Source organism: Pholcus phalangioides, unplaced genomic scaffold (genome assembly GCF_987345545.1).
Source record: "Pholcus phalangioides strain wild (caught in Gottingen) unplaced genomic scaffold, Ppha-v1.0 ptg000040l_1, whole genome shotgun sequence".
Lineage (NCBI taxonomy): Eukaryota > Metazoa > Arthropoda > Arachnida > Araneae > Pholcidae > Pholcus > Pholcus phalangioides.
In genome coordinates this window covers 250,054-267,790 of record NW_028301626.1, presented here as the reverse complement: position 1 = coordinate 267,790, position 17,737 = coordinate 250,054, and the positions used below count along the sequence as shown (strand labels likewise).

The 17,737-nt window shown below is 44.5% G+C and overlaps 1 protein-coding gene across 2 annotated transcripts in view; it reads right to left on the bottom strand.

Moving 5' to 3' along the window:
• LOC149065231 (rho GTPase-activating protein 100F-like) overlaps positions 1-17,737 on the bottom strand; it is a 131,854-nt gene that overhangs the window by 15,291 nt on the left and 98,826 nt on the right. For both annotated transcript variants that reach the window (XM_089254165.1, XM_089254164.1), the window contains exons 3-9: positions 16,862-17,320; positions 11,114-11,311; positions 9,932-11,021; positions 6,764-6,945; positions 6,151-6,644; positions 1,097-1,506; positions 804-964 (exon numbers count right to left, since the gene is read on the bottom strand). In XM_089254165.1, the coding sequence (XP_089110291.1) occupies positions 804-964; positions 1,097-1,506; positions 6,151-6,644; positions 6,764-6,945; positions 9,932-11,021; positions 11,114-11,311; positions 16,862-17,320 (2,994 nt within the window). The remainder of the gene's footprint in view (positions 1-803; positions 965-1,096; positions 1,507-6,150; positions 6,645-6,763; positions 6,946-9,931; positions 11,022-11,113; positions 11,312-16,861; positions 17,321-17,737) is intronic.

Sequence of the window (17,737 nt, the reverse complement as noted above, 5' to 3'; positions counted from 1 at the left end):
ACCGGTGCAAACGCCATAGCAAATACTTGCTCAACCCATTGTCAGCAGAGACGATGTGGCCTTTGCAATCATCTGATGTGGCCCACGATTTCAAACCTTATTTTGTGAAAATGCACCAAGTGGCACATTGCTAGATCACTCAAGTAACCTACGTCACATTTCTAGGTCACTCAATTGAACAGCAGCACATTCACAGATCACTCAATCGAGCCGGAGCAAATTTCCACATCACTCAATTGAACAGCGGCAAGTTAGTCCTCAAAGGAACAAGAAAGAGAGGACACTGAGGAAGGCGACACAAAGCCCCCCCCCCCCACATTTGACAATGAGCCGGCAAACCAGCTCTGAAAAGAAAGGACAGGCCCGTAGTGCCAAGTACATGGTTCCACAGAAGTTCCATGGAGGGGGCAAGGGGGGGGCACCCCCATAGAAGAAATTTTAGCCAGTGCCGTCTTAAAGTATGGCCCGGGGGCTGAAGAAAAATACGGGCCTCAGAAAAATGAGAATTGGTTGAATTTTTCAAAAACTTACCAGGTAGGGCCTCAAAAAAATCATTCACTTGGCCCGGGGGCCCATGATACTCTTAAGACGTCCCTGACTTTAGCAACGATACTCAGTTACACAGTGCCACATTTCCAGGTTACTCAAGTGACCCGTGCCACACTTAAGTGGCCCACGTTTTCAATCCAATGAAGTGACCCCCCCACACTCTGCGAAAAGGTTGCGCACCACTGTTATAAGATAGCCTTATCTCGTTTATCTAAACTGACAAAGAATGGAGGAAAATGATCACCGATACTTACAAGATTAGCCTTGGGTAGGCACTCTAGGATACTGTACATTAATTTGGCGTTTCCGTCAGGGTCATCCGGCAGACAAACGCTCAGTCCATCCACCAACATTTCGTAAAGGCTTTTCGTCATCAATGGCTCCGGTAACTCTCGTAAATAGTCCTTCAGCAAACCTGGAAATAAGCAGTCAAAACTTGCAAAAGCAACATCACACGAGAATTTCATTGCAAAAATTGACGATATAAATGGGGCTTCGGCGCCTCCTACAACGATACCAATTGGTGGACTTTGAGGGTCGTTCTTACTTGTGACGACGTTGATGTCGGGCACGTGCTCGACGGACAGGTCGACGAGCAGCGCGCTCCTCTCGAATTCGTCTCGGAGCATCTTCTTCCTGAGGGCTGATCCGCAAAGCCTGTACACTCCGACGATGTCCATCCCCCTTCGCTCGACTTCGTCCGTGCACTTCTTGACGATGAGGGGCACCCCGAGTTCCGAGTCCTCCTTCAGCAGCACCGTCTCGAGGTCCACTCCGAAGATACCGTCCTCGGTCGGGGCCGGCATCCGTAGGAACGTTTGGTTGAGGTCCTTGAAGCGCAGCTTTAGGTAAAGGGTGCCCCGGGGCTCCATCTTCAACGCCAGGCTGTGAACCGACGACTCTCTCAATATGGCGGATAGATGCAGTGTGCCCTTGTAACATAGCTTATGCCGGAACCTGAGGAAAAGACCAAGAATCAGTTAAGTAGGCAACTTGCTCTGCATTAGTGATTTGGAAATGAAGTGAAGCTGGCCCGGTTTGACAGACGGTAGGGCCCGGTACTGGGCTGCGGTCCGGTGCTTGAGAAACACTTGCATATAGGATACCGGATGCGAAAATCTCTAATGAGACCCGTCGAGCAAAATATTTAGTTTCCATTGTTATTAATTTTATCAATTATCGAGAATCATAATTATCAGTGATTTGCAGATAATTATGATTCTCGATAATTCTGTTAAAATTGATAACAATGGAAACTAAATATTTTGGTGGACGGGCCTCATTAGGGATTTTCGCATCTGGTATCCTATATACAAGTGTTTCTCAACCACCGGGCCGCAGCCCAGTACCGGGCCCTACCATCTGTCAAACCGGGCCAGATTCACTGTTTCATTTTGCTCATTTATTTTACATTTGTCGTATGTACGAGCCAAGCCATCTATTCACAAAAAAAAGGCAACAGGGCCGCTTGCTTATAAAAGTTGAGAACCATTGCTATATAAATTTAGGCGCAATTACATTGGCACCATCTCCTACTTGCAGCGCTGAGCGCTCCTGAAGACGAAACAACTGTATAGGGCACGGTTATACAGGGCATACGTGTTGAATACATGGCTCACCAGCCAAATACGGCACTTGGAGTCATCTGATGTGGCCTATTATTTGTGACTTTATTTTATAAAAATGAACTAAGCGGCACGTTCTCAGATCATAAGTGACCCGCGGTGCATTTGCTGATCACTCCATCCAGTGACCTGCGACGCTGTTCCAGATCACTAAAGTGGCACGCTCTACATTCACGCCTTAATTAAAAAGTCCGTGGAACATTTCCAGGTCACTTACATGGCACGCGACACGTTTTCAAACCAATAATGAAGTGGCCCGCACTCTTCTAAAGGTTGAGCACCCCTGTTATAGGGTGATTCAGAACATATGGGTTAAACTTTGAGGGGGTAATAGTTCGAAAAAAAACGATTTTTTTTTTCGTCAGCAATGCATAGTCGTAATTCAAGTGATGAACCGCTAGACGGCGCAACCATTGAACGCTTAAAGGTCTGGACACACATATCCGCACCGTGCCAGGACCGTAGCTCGGGCGTCAGTTGGCCGTGGCTCGGCTCGTTCCTCTTCAGACCACACCTTTCCGTGTGTTGCCCGTGTCGCTGCCGTATGCTGACTACGAAGCTGTGTCGATTGCTTCAAGTCTTTAACGCAGCCGGTTCGGTGTAATCAAAATGTTCAGTAAATTAATTAACAAGAGTGATTTGGATATAATAACCCTAGCGTAAATTAACAATAATTAATTGTTCTAAACATTTCTGTAAATAATCTATACATGTATATAAATTTTTTATTTTGGATTGATCTCCGATAGATTTTTTTGTATGTGACAAACCCGCAAAAAAGGATAGGATCTATTTAATGCAGCTGAAAATAAAAAGACGGCCATTTGCTTAGTTTGACTATATGCATTCTTGTTTATAGTTTGGAGATTATTTACGGAGTGATAAAAGTGGAGAGAAGAAAAAAGCCATATAGAAATTAAAACAATCTGTGGGGGAGAGGGGTACTCTCTCTTCCTCACCTACACACTCGTTTTTATTCAGAGTCAACGGCTATCATAAATATAATCATCTGTAGGGGCAGGTGGTGTCAAATTCCGATAACACCGCGGAGAAGTGTATCTCAGCTCAGTAGGAGCATATTGTACGAAAGAGCGAGCATATCTTTTACTCTGTGTGTGTGTGTGTGGGTGTTCGCGGAATCTTCTAAACTGAAAATTGGCTCCTCTGCAGATGGCAAATGGATATTAAAATCAATAACAATTGGGGTGTTTAGTTTTCCGGGGGCTTGATTCAATGATAAAGCCTCACCAGTATTCGATAGTAATTTAAAGCACTCATTGCCAAAGTCCCAGTCGCTGAAACACCTTTGTCAGACATTTAGCACAAAGGTGCTCGACTTTTTGGAAGGTGTGGGCCACTTCATTGTTTTGAAATATTTCGCGGGCTTCTTAAGTTATCCAGAAATGAGTCTCGATCCTCCAAAATTATCTAAAAAGAAGTGGCACGTGCCGCTTAAGTGATCTGCAAGCGTGCCGCGGGCCACTCGAGAGATCTGGAAATGTGCCACTAACCACTCAAATAGGATAATCTGCAAATGTATCACGATCCACTTAAGTGAACTGGAGGTGTGCCGTTAGTCGCTCAAGTGATTTCGAAATGTGCTTGAGACCACTCGAGAGCCTTGTTTTGTTTTTTGTTGTCGCGGGCCACATCAAATGCTTCCGAGGGCCGCATTTGGAGCACAGGACATGCGCTAAGCATTTATGGCTTGACATGTTGCATCTGATGTGAGTACCAAATTTAAAATGTCTCCTATATTTTCCCATAAGAAAAACCCCAAAAATTTTCGAACCGTTTTCTATTTATATAATTTATGTCAAAACCATAACAATTATTTATTTATAGAGCATCGGAAATTAAACCCAGTTACTTTTACAAGTTTACATTATTATTTTAACAAAAATCTCCCCTGCAAAATTTCGTTATATGCTATGTGAAACATAATTTTAAACTTTTTTTTCCCATCAAAGTTGTGAAAATGTTTATCCATATGTTTTCTACATATTACGCTAGTACCACAGAAGCGAGGCCAGGTGCGTCTAAACAATTTCGGGGCACGAAAAATGTTTAGGACACCCCCTCTCTTTAACAAGATTTCATATATTTTGTGGGAAGAGGGAATCGGCATACTCTGAATATACACGAACGCTAAGAAATACCCCCATACAAAAAAAAATAATAACTACACAAATGTGAATTAACACAAAAATTAAGGAAAACTTTAGAATCGATGTATTAAAAATAATTGAAAGAAATTATTTTAGTACCAATGAAAATTCAGAATTAATGAAAGAAATAATTTCGGAATAGATTAAAATTTAGAATTAACGGAAGAAATAATTCCAGAACAATTGAAAATTCATAATTAATAAAAGAAATAATGCAGAAATTGATTGAAATCAAGAAATAAATGGAATTAATAATTCAGCAATTGATGAAAATTGAGAAGCGACATAAAATAAATGAGCGCTCTCTCCTCTTTTATAAAAAAAATCTGCGCTCTCTCTCTCCCGAGACCGCACCGTCACCGTAAAAATATAAAATAAACTAGTTGGTGACGGTGCGGACGCGGTGCGGTGACGTTGCTCGGCTACGGTGCGGATATGTGTGAACGGCTGCATTGCTTAGCAAAGAATTATTCTTTGACCGTGTGATGACCTACACTCGGCCGACGCACGTGTCGGGCACGGTGCGGATATGTGTGTCCAGACCTTAAAGCACTGGGTTTTGGCATTGCTATCGTGGGTTATACAGAAGGGATTGTTTTTTACAAGAATCAGAAAAATGCCGACATGCATTTACGTACGATGCTACTGAAAAGAATGCTTTGGAAGCCCGTATCTATAATGCGTTCCGACAAGACGCGTGCCGATAAATGCTGATATAATGGCTGTTCGGTGCAGGGGCGGCTTGAGCATACCCGCCGTCCGGCTACGAAGCCTGATATGTCGCCCCTGATTGCAAACTTGGCGGGCCTGGATGGAGCCTGTTAGGACACCTCGAGATAAACCTTAATTTTTTTTTTTCAGAAGAAGGCCGCACAAAATTGGTTAACCGTGAAAATGTGCGTGACTATACGTCCCGCTTTTGAAGTAGTATTTTTGTTACTCCTGGGACGAGGGAACCCGAATTTCTCCTTTGCTTTCATTTAACTATTCTGGAACACATTCTGGGTAAGAAAACCGAAATGCACTCTTGCCTCTTGCCGCTTTTGATAGAGTGCAGGGGCGTCGCTTGGCCATGCGGCCCATTACTGCCGCACAGGGCGCCGCTCGAGAGGGGTGCTAAATCCGAGGTGAATGGGTAAAAAAAGAAAAGAATCAAAAGAGAGAAAATGTTTTCTGTCCGGTCTGGAGGGGGCGCAAAATCCGAGATGAAAGGGCGAAATTTTTTTTTTGTTAGGAATTGTTTGGATAAGTCGTGAGGGAGGGGGCATGACCCCAAGGAGAAAGTTGACAGGGTTCCAGCTTGGAGTCCTGGGACTAAGTCCTTATAATTTTTCTTTTTTTTTCTGTAAAAGGGGCCCCCATGCAACATCTGGCTTGGGTCCCGCGAAAGATTCCAGCAGGGCAGTAACTAGGCCTGCCCCTGGAACCCAATTTGGGGGGCCCACAAAAGTTTACATTAGTTTTGCCTAATAATAAGCCTTTCAAGAGGGGGGCCTCCGAGAAGGTACACTACGGCTCTGGATTCCAGCCTAGGACCCCTGACGCAGGATGTAGGGGCTATGGGCGGAATAGGCAGGAGGCACAAAAACCAAGTCCTGCAGTACTCGGGTACTAGTCCTGGGTACAGATTTTGTCTCGAGTCGCCTCGATAGCTTATATTCGTATTTCAGGTAATACGGTCAGAGGCCCTCCCGGGTGCACCGCACCCCCTGAACCCTCGCTTGAGCCGCCTCTGGTTCGATGTACGCGTATTGTTGTTTACAGTTTGATAAGAGGAGTTTTGGGACGTATGAGATTATATGGCATACCTCGGGTCCCAAGTGTATAACAAGAAGGATGTCTCCCGGTTTTCGACGAGGTCCAATTCGAACATCTCATCCCAGTCGAAACTATGTTCCCCGGTTCTGATGACGGTCCTGGCCTTGTGCACTCGGTCGCATTCTATCACGCAGTACAGGTCCCTGAAATGGTCGCCGTGTGTCGTGGGTCGGAGCCCGCGTCCCGACAGCAGGTGTATCCACAGCAGGCCGCTGTACCCTTCCTTCGGCACCACCACCATGGACGACGCGTCGCTCCGGACGGGCGTCGTGGTCGCCGTCAGCCGGGGCCTGTACTTGTTGAACTCCCTGGGATCGAGGCTGAGGAACGGCAGTCGCGGCTCCTCGGTTGGTCTCAGCGGCGTGGGGTGGGGAACGGTCCTGTAGTCCCGCAGGATGGTGCTGCTCCCGCTGACCCCTGGCAGTGATTCGTCGCTCGGTGTGTGTAAATGCCGAGGCATGGTGTAAATACCGCGGTATTCGTCCTGCAAAAACAACAACAAAAAGACAATAAAAATGGAGATAACGCCACCATAATAAATAAGGCTAGATTTTTGCTCATAAGAGAGAAAGGTTTCGAGAGTGAACTCTTGAATATACTGACCTGCCTCATAGTGTCAAGTATCGACTCAGCGCTGTGAACGACCCGAGTCAATTGCGCCGAACGGGTCGCACCGCGACCCCTTCGCAAGCTCTCGTATATTGCTGAAGTGGAAGGCGCCCGGCTCATCCACTGTTTGTATTCCGATGAAGTGAACACACCCGGTGATTGGCGGCTGGATAGGCCTTGAAAATGTATACCGAGAAGAAAAAAAAAAGATCACGTGAAAGTAGATACGGTTAAACATGTCACACAATTCCATCCCCCTCCCCAACCATCCCTGTGCTTACTCTGTCTCTACATAGAGCTTTCTTGAAATACCAGGCTACTTCACCGCACACAAATTCCGGTCACATCGTTTTTCCACCGATAGAGTTTGGGGGGGGGGGATGAAGACGCCATCTGCCGGTGGTCGCCTCAGGTTCGGTGGGGAATAACTTGTTATCTATGTTATTTTCCCCAGATCGAACCAACACCACCTATAGAAAAGGTATCTGCACGAAGCTGGTGACGTCACTGAAGAAAGCCATTCAACCTATAGCTATTGGATATACCACAAAAAAAAAGGGTAAAGATGGCGCATTCGTCTTCCTAGATGAGATGACCGCCGCTGTGGTGGTCGAGTGGTCATAGTGACGGACTCACATCGCGGGGACCCGAAACCGACCATGGCCCCCGCTCTGTCCCCATAGGGGATATAAGCTGGTCACCCAGAGGGTTTGGGCCATGGTGGAAGAGCGATGCAATATCCGGAGCACTAAGCACCCAAAGACCACCAGCGGATAAGAAGACAAAAAGTTGAGGTTACATGGGCAGGTGCATACGCACGTCGCCAGCAGGCCACGAAGGGGGCCCACAAATAACTATAGACACACATACATAAGATACATAAACATATATATATATACAAGCATATAAACACTCATATATATATACAAGACAGGCGACATTGTCCATTGACAGCAACGGGAATCAAGGAACTTCATTGTCTATCAGAAGTCGCGCACAAAGACACCGTGAGACAATCCCAAAATATCGCATTTCATGCCAGAGGATCATAGTCTGAGTCTGATGAAGGGTTGTTATCAGCTTGTGAGGGAGCTGAAACATTCGTACTTTGGCTCTGTTTCGTGACTGTTAATTTGTCTTCGTTTGAAATAACGTATCTAATAAGGCGCTTAATTCTTTCGATTCTGGAGTCCCGGGTTCGAGCCCCACCGTCGCCACAGTGGTGGTCGGCTGAAGTTGGTTTTCTGTGGTTCCCAACTTCGAGGCGCAAATGCGAGCCGATCTCCCCGTTAAAAAGTCTCGCCACAGAGAGCAACAAACAGTACAAATATTCAGTCGCGACACACCACTCACTTCACTTCTGAGATATAGATGGCAGCACTGATAAATCATACACAACACTAGATACGCACTCAGACTGTTAGGTACACACAATTACACTTCCGGCACAACTCACTAGGTAGAAAATTGCCTATGGCGATAGACCTGAGTTGCGCTCGGTTTCAACAAAAAAAAAAAAAAAAAGATGAGATGACCTTCTTTAGTGACGACACGAGCTTCGTTGGGAACCCTTCTATAGGCGGTGCTGATGGAACCCGCTGACCTGACGGAAACCTTCACGATGGTGGTGGTGGTAGACGAGGTCCTCAACGAATAGCCTGCGGGCCAAATGTGTCCCCGGGAGCTTTTCATCGTGGTTCACGGACCATTTTTAGGAAATTGCTGATAAAACGCTTTAAAAAAAAAAAATAATTCGATGAAGCCTCCGCATTGACGCTGTGCACCTGATACCTTTGCGCATTGGGGGCGTTTCACAATAATAACGTGATCCTCATTAAGCACGCATTTCTTACAGACAATCTCAAATTTTAGACATTTATAAATAATATCACTTCGAAAATCGATGAACAAAAAAAAAAATTGATCTCATAAAAACAAAATATTTAAGATTTTAACCATAATTAATACCGAAACTTGCTATTTAACAACACAATTATTGATAAAAAAAAATGCAATTCATAAATTTCTTGAATATAGATAGCAGCACATTCTAATAATGACAGATAATTATAAAAATTGATGGTGACAGGTGTACAAACGAAATTTTAGGCTATAAAGGTGGATTTAGAATTGTGGTTCTTAACCTGGGGCAATATGGACCTATTGCGGTGCTGGAATATCCTATGTTCCCCTTCCCAAAGGAGGAGGGCACAGGTGAAAATCAGATGGGGGGGAGGGGGCACAGAGAGATGTGAAGAAAGAAAGAAAGAGAGAAAAGAGAGAGATAAAGCTTTCAAGTGAAATGGTGGGAGAAAATTTAACTATTTTCAGAAACTTGCACGGTTGTCCGCAGAACCAGGGCCTGTCTTAACCCATGGGACCCATTTCGGCATGGCCCAGCTAGGCCTCATCTCCATAGGAAGCCTACATGATAAAATCTCGTATTATGATCTTCGAGTGTAAGTACGTATGCTGTTACTTCCAGCAGTTGAGTATGGAGGACCTAGAACATCACTTTTCCCGTGTAACCAGAAAATCACTTTGCTCGGGTACCCATGATGTTGGGAGTCATGCATAGAGAGAGAGAGATCCCCACAAAAGAAGGAATCTCAATGAACTCTAGCCCAGGGTAGATACGGACCCCGGGTGATGTATGTGTCGGGAGAAGCCGTTTACCGTTCTCCTCGAGGTTCGTTGGATCGTCCCGTATTTTTTACGTAGACCTATTTTTCCCCATATAATTCGGCTCTCGGAAGGGATGATGATCATCCCACTCCTGGATCCGTACCTGACCCAGGGTTCCAGAGATCGATCTTATTTATAACATTATAACATTTGTTCATTATAAATTCAATTCTGGGTGGGGGAGGGGGGGTCAGTGGGGCCACGGGAAGAAAACATTGTCCAAAGGAGGGGGCTATGGGCAGAAAAAGATTGAGAAAGCACTGATCTAGTTAGTGTACTATCAATAGCAAAACAGGGTTAGAAACAGTAAGCCTCAGGATTGTCATTGGTGGATCATCCTAGACCGTAGAGCAATGATCTTAAACGGGTTTATTGTAAAACCCTCTCGTATCTTTCAGGTTGCCACCAGGTTTTGAAACGGGTGAAATCAATTATAGTATTTGGAAGAAGCTGTGAAATACAGTACATAGGCCTTACCTCTCCTTCTCCTGGCCGATCGAGTGGCTGGAAGCTCTGGTGCAGAGACGGCCCCGTCGCTCTCTTCCTGAGAGTCGGAATAAGGCATAGAGTTAGTGAACCGGACCACAGACTGCTGCTGCTGCTGCTGATGATGATGACGGCGACTGTGGTCCGTGAGCGTTCTCGCTCTTGGCAGTGAATGGCTTCGGCCCCCGTAGCGTCCAGCGCGGGTGGCCCTCCTAGGATAGGTCAGGAAGTCCCTTCCGGATTGCACTTCCGTGTCCGAGGCGCTGTCCGCTGCCCCGAAACGCCTCCTCAAGATGCCGCCGCCTCCACCCCGAGAATCGTCGTATCGCCTCAGGCGTCCCCTGTATTGCATGGTGGGTGTCACTCTGAAGCTGCGCCTGAGTCCCGAGTACGAGGTCTCGGCCTCTGTGGGGGTCGCCGGAGGCATTCTGTAGTCACTTTCCGTTCTCAACATACCTGTCGAGCGCCTCAGGGTCGCACTGCGCTCTTCCCCCCAGTAACCGTACCTCTCTTCCCTGGGCCGGTCCGGCACCAAACTTCTCGTCCGTCTGTGGTGGGGCTGGTACTCCTCCCCCCTCGCGCGGCGCATTCTCTCGTCCTCTTCCTCATCGCGATGGCTTCTGTAAAACGGATGCACCTTCTCAGCGAGGCTTTCCAAGGTGGAAGGGTAGCCCTGTCTCATCATCGCCGTCTTTGGCTGCTGCGTCACCACTTGACTTTGTTTCGGCAGTGGCGGTGGTGGCGCTCTTCCCGGCATGTCACTCGGCGGCCTCGGCTGACGCCTGTACCTCGGGGGATCATCCCTCCTACGGGTTGAAGTTGTGTAATGGGATAGGGTCGATGGCGGAGGTGGCGGAGGGTAGTACGGATGATGGGCTTTGGCTGAAGTTGATGGTTGGGAGTTATAGTAGAGGCACTGGTCTTCGCCGGGCTGCAGATACCGCTGCCTCTCCCGCTGGACGTCCCTCTCGCTCAGTTTCACCGCGATCGCTGGGACATCCGGTGGTAGGCCTTTGGTCCGGGCTCGTATCAGGGCTCCATTTTCACTATTGCTCTCACCATTCGAAGTTTCTTCCATAGCCTGCAAAGATCACAATTATCATTTCATCACGACATCTGCAGAATCAACATGTCAGTCGGCGAGGGAGGGAGGGAGAGAGACGGTTAAATCACCTTCGAATGGACGACGACAGTCGGCCTCGCTGCTTCCTCCGAAGTCCTCGTGAGTTCCCTCATTCGGGTTCCCCCGCTGCATATCCTCGATCGTATGGTCAGCACCAGCCTCCTAGGGATGGACATGATGATGACCACGTCATCCAAACTCATCCTGCGAACGTCTACTAGATTCACCGCTAGGATCTCATCGCCAACCTGTAAGAAGGTAATCGCATAGTAAACGTATTCAGGAAAAATCTGTAAAAGCCAAACCTAAGCCATGTATCGAAACTAAAGTATATGAAAACGAGGTTTGTTCAAAAAGTATCCAACCATAATTTTTAGCGCATAAACCAATGAAAATAGGAAGGCGTGGTTTGGTGTACGTACGTAGGCAATCCCAGTGCACGTGCTTGACTTTTTTTTTTGCTCACAGAAGCTGCCAGTCACCGACAGACCGCCTATAAATGAGGAAGATTAGGTGAGCAATATAGCAGGGAAAACTTGAACAACGCTACTGCATTGAATTTTGTGTGAAGCTTGGTGGTTCCTGAGTGGAAACTATCCGTAAGATCCAGCAGACCTTCGGAGAAGAAACAAATGAACACCACAACGATAAAGAAGTAGTACAACCGCTCCAAAGATGGCAGCACGTTCAACGGATAGTGAAGCACGTTCTAAAACGACCTCCACATCCAGAAATGAGAGGATCGTTATCGACTAACAAAGAAAGGGTTCCGAGGTGATGTCTTCGAAAAGTTTTGAAAAAAATTACCACTGAGTCTATTCATTTAAATGTGCACAAAAATATTAAGAAATCCGCGGAATTTTTGTAGGTCATTGAAAAAAAAGAAGATAATTTGAACACCAAGTAGAGGCCAAAATTTAATTTAAAAATTCCTCAACCCCCTAGATTGTTGGAATGACGTCATTCAAACAACACATGATCAAGTGCAGTACAGACTGAGGAAGAGGGGGAAAAAAAGGGAAACAACTACTGTAGTTTCTAGAGTAGAGAAGCTGGAGGAAAGATTGAAAATAGTGAAAACGTTTTTTATAGCTAAGAGAACCCCGAGAGGCGATGAGTAGCCGACTGTTGCCATTATTAATAATTTTGTGCTCTGGTCGCTTTATAATCGCATTTCGCCGCTAATTTTTTTGTTTTTATGAGTTTCTAGGTGAGATGAAGATGGAACGTGCTTAAATTTTTTCATAACTTTTTAAAGACAACACCTTTGGATCCTTTCCTTGTAAGCGGTGATGCAGAATCATGATCAGAGGAATTTCAGAGTCGCAGAGCATTAGCATCGGATCCGTTCATTCCATTTCGACTGACGATTCGGTCTTCAAGAGAAGCAATGTCAAACTGAACACCGCCTTCTACGAATCCAGTCGCGTGGTTCATCACGAGTACGCACAGCACTTAGCGTAACCATCACCAAGGGTTACTACCAAGACGTTGTGTGTAACAATTAGGCAGCTCCACCGCGATTGTTGTAAGATTAATCATTTAACTGGACTGCCAGGTTGCACGCGGCAATCTGGCAGTCCAGTGGTTAGGGAGCTAGCTTCTGACTGTGCAGGAGGTCTGGGTTCGGGCATGGATGTTTACTAACGCTAACCAATTCCCTGGACAGATTGTGGAGATCTCTTGGAAATACGTGCTGATCACACTTGAAAAAAACTAATTTGTATAACTTTTAGAATTAACATTAAGGGTTGGCCGTAATGAGTAGGGACGATATTGTCAATACAACCCAGGTTTTCGGTATCAAAATGTATCACAAGTAAAACATATTAAAGCAAAAGAACACAGAATTCATGGACAAGATGAGTCAAAGATTTAAATATCAAGTTTCAAGATAAAAATGTCATTTAATTCGTATTAAGCATCATTGAATATTTAGGGGGAAGAACATACGAAAATCGCCACGTCGCAAGTAAGTAACAGCAAAAATCACACAAGAAATAGCGTGGGAAATATAAAAATTTTAAATCGGGGTTTAGTGAACGGTAGAGGGCTCGCGGTCGGCTAGCCAGATCTCGCATAGCATACTGTCAGTCTCAAAAGTTTAGGCACTACTGAATTTTAACTATTTTAAAATTTTGATTTCTTTTTTTTGCTTGTGATCAGAATGATAGTGATAGTGATAGGAACCGAGAGACACCCAGGCTCTGTCACACTCAGTGATATAAGCACATTGTCCCTGGGGACTCGGGTGCCTCCGGGGAAACCTAACCATTTATTGATCTTGAGAAAGATATATTACATACATGGGCAGGTGCCATTACGCACCTCGCCAGTAAACAAGTATAAAATTTTTAATCGAAAAATGGAGATTCTGTAAATAAATCACAATTGTAAATCACAGTGATCAGAATGCAAAAACCTACTTTAAACTTCTGTCATTGTCGAAGAAAACAAGTTTTGGGTTGTTCAAACTCAAAATTACGAAAAATAGCTCCGTCCCAAAAGTTCAGAAGACCTTTCGATTATACGAAAATTTTGAAGATTGCATCTATACGGCGTATAAGAGACGTGATAGTATTAAAGTGGGAAAATATACATCGGATTGGCTTTCATTAAAAGGAAAAAAGTATTGCTCTGAATTCGTCGCGTATTTTGTACGATGAAATTCTTCGATTACATTCAGTGGAAAGCAAAAAAGAAAAGCTGTAAGAGGAATTGCTTTGAGTAGGTCCAAGCGGAGCATCCGACGTGCGTTGACCCAACGTGTGTCCCAAAAAGACAAAAAACCTGGCTGTGGTAGGCAACGTAGTACAAGTTCACACGAAAACAAAACCGTTGGAAGATTGGCTTCAACGCAAAAAAATGATCTTGCATGAAAGTATGGAAGTTCTTGTAGTGAAAATTTCATCTAATATACTATACAGATCAGAGAAACTTGTATATGATCCATACAAAAGGGGTCAGGAAATCGCCTGTTACAAGGAAGCACCAAAGACACAGAAAAGAGACTGAAATGGGCACGAGATCATGTTTCATGGAGACAAATGTCTTATTCAGTGGTTATCATATTGATAGGTATCATATTTAGTGGTGAAAAAAAAATGTAAATCACATGTTTTCCAGACGGATGTTTTCAGCAGACAGTAAGGTGGAGATATATGTATAGTTATCTGGGGGCCCATATCTGTTTAATTTTTCAAAAAGTTATCATTTCATATTTTTACAGCGATTCCTTACAAAGAGACTCTCAGAAGAGTCCTCTTTGTAAGGGTCGGGGCACGGTAGTCCAGGTCGATAAGATGCTCGCCTAAAGTACCAAAGGATGTTTAGAGATGTCGCGAGTTCGATACCCGGTTCGTCCTTGTCAGAAAACTTTCCTGACACAGGGGTACAACAAAAAACGGCGACTTGACCGCAGCAAAACATTGCAGCCCCCCCCCCCTCGTTGGGGGAATTAGCGCACCAACCTCTCGATGAGTATAAAAAACAAGCCTGCCGTTCGGAATCGGCAATAAATTGTAGGTCCCGGTCTAATTGGCCCTCCTGTGCAGAAAATGACCGTGGTGCGACAAAAATGATCAATTGTAAAGTGTCAAATGTTTTTCAGTCCATACATATTGTCAAATCTCTGTTCAAGGAATACTTCTAGTTACAGGATGGACGTCCTAATCAGCGTTCCTTCGAATAAGAACTACCTCTGAATAAGGGACACTTCTATTAAAAAGACAAAATGTCCAGTCCCATGGGCGCCTCATATTGATAGTTTTCACTGTATATTAATTACCCTCTATTGAGCAGTGTCATCTTCATGTTTCCTCCCCCCACGGACAGGGCTGACAGGCCTCTGGCCCATGGGCGAAGGATGAGCCATATCATTTTTTCCTTTTCACACTATAAATTAATTCACTATAAGGTATTTATAGTGTGAAAAATATATTCTGGAGATATACTTCGATATTGGCATGGGCAGCATTTGCTTCTAATGGTCAGGCTTCCTTAACTTTTGAAACTGGTCGTCAAAACTCTGGTATTTAAAGGAGATCCTCGAGAACTATTTGCTACTGATTGGAGAAGATTTAGGAGGACCAAATTTGACATTTCAGCATTATAACGTGTCTATTCAAAGATCTGTCACAAAAAAAGCTCTTTTAATCACGAAAATTTACTGGTTTTAGACTGGCCATCACAATAAATCCTGACTTTGAATCCGATTAGGAACCGTATGGAGCAGCATACTTACGATAAATGTGTTTGCAAATGAAATACGGTATTCGACTGTTGTGACTTAAAAGAGCCCTATCGCGGAGTGCGCGGTACAGTTTCGATGTCGAAACCCTACAGAATTCAATTGGATCCATGGAGGATAGTGTGTTTGAGGTTGTTAAAAAAAGTCTATTGGCTATTAAAAGCCTGTAATTTCTGTAAATCTGAATTTTCTCTAAACCTTTGAGACAGCAATTTCTTGTATTTTCGATACCATAAATATCCTTAATGTTGTTATAAGTAGTAATTTATTTTTCCATAAATGTGAAAATGTTTCAGGTATTATTCATTAAATGATGATAATTGGCTACTCTCCGCATTTTTCTTGTTATTTTAAGAAAAGTGCGTTATCTATAAGGTGACCATATGTCCCGTATTTTCCCGAACAGTCCCGGTTTTTTATGTTTTTGTGACCGTCCCGATTTTTTTGCAAAAATGTCCCGGTTTTTCCCGTTTTTTAAACAAATCCCACTTGAATTTTTATTCTTTATTAAAATCAGAGATTGAAATTATTTTTTTAACTCTCTCATAAGATATATTTTATCATTACAAACATAAATAAGAATATTGATCTCACATTTTGAACATGGTGAGCGTTTTATCTCGTGGAATTTATTTTAATCCACTGCAATTTGCAGCTGTGCTTCATTTCCCACCATTGGCTTTCCGTTACTTTAGAAGTATTTGGCAACTTTGCTTGCTTTTGGCATCATTTTTGGTGATAATTGGCGATGTCCCGTATTCGACATCCCAATTTCCCGTATTTTTCTCAATAGAATAAGGTCAGCCTAATTATCTAAAGCTTTGAGACGAACTGCGTATAAATAAAGCACTCTTTACCACTAGTCATGATTTCAAAGCTGAAGAGACGTCCTCGTGTGCTGTATGAGTTGATTGAGGTGACGAGGCTTTGGCACTGATGCTATCCAGGACGCGCGGGACAGCGTGAGTGGTGACGGTGATGTCCAGGATGCGTTGGACAGCGCACGTTAGGAAAGGAAGAAAGGGGAAAGAAGAAATATAGAAAAAGGATAAAGTATAAGCTGAGGATAAGGATAGATAAGAGAATTTTTTTAAGAGTCCTCTTTTTACCCTACGTGTTCTCTTTCGCTCTTACATGTGTATAGTAGAGAGATACATTATAAAGAAAGGGGCAAAAGAAAAAAAGCAACTTCCGTAGATAATAGGGTTACTAGAAAGCTTCGCGATGGTGTTGAGAGAGGAAAGAAAATGCAGAGAATTTGTTTGAATTTATTCCATTGGTGTTTGGACGCAATATTACGCCACTGATCGTGTAGAGGTTATTGCAGTAGCATTGTTCAAGATTTTTCTGCTATTTTGTCGTGATGCTCACCTACAATTCCTCACTCGTCGGCGGTCTGCCGGCAGGAAAATAATTCGAGCATGCGCAGTAGGATCGCTTACATACGAACGCCAAACCACGCCTCCCTAGCTTCATTGGTTCATGTACGAAAAAAATTGCGGTCGGATGCTTTTTCGAACAAACCGGGTATTAATGAAGAATACTTTACTTTCAGCAATCCGCTGTTGTAAACGGCCGACTCAAGGGCGATCCTCGAGATGAAGACGCCTTCGAAGATCTTGTGTCCATCTCCTTCCCTGATGTAAAGGCCGAGGGTCTGGCCCGGTCTCTTGATGATTTCGACGAACCTGACGATGTGCGTCGCGTCTGCGGCTGCGAGGTACTTCCTGTAGGAGTGAGCGCCGACCCGACCAAGGGTGCAGGGATCGAACATCCGGATGATCATCTCGCCGCCCCGCCGTTCGACGGCCTCCAGGTGGGCCGCGGTTGTGGCATCGTAATCGTTCTCGACGGCCTCGATCTGTCGGAAGATCTCGTTCGAGATTCCGCTCACTTTGCGAAAGTCGCGCTGGAGCACCACCGAGTCCCCCGGACGGCGTCTGGCTGCTCTCCTCATTGTCACGCCCCCGACTTCTGACAGGGCCTCTACCGCCTCACCCCTCGTATCCTGCAAAAATAGAGAGCAAATCATGAAAAATATAGCAGTAAAACTATACTGGATATACTGATCATTAGGGCCCGGATTATATGCAAATGCATATGCACGTATGCATTTGCATATTTTGGCCTTTTCAGCATTAATAAGTTTAAGCGTTTTAGAAGTTATATTTGCATATGCGAGAATAGTTTTTGTAAATAAATATGCACTATAGAAAATATGCATTTTAAAACATACAGTATAAACTCGTGTATAAGCCGACCCCCCCCCCCCCCACTTCAGGACCACAAAAAACCGCAATGAATCGAAAACCCGTGTATAAGCCGACCCCCCAAAAATTCCGTTAATTTCAGAGAAAAAACTTCTTATATTTTCATGCAAAATGAATAGCTTGTGTGGAAATTTACAATAGAAAATGATTCAAAC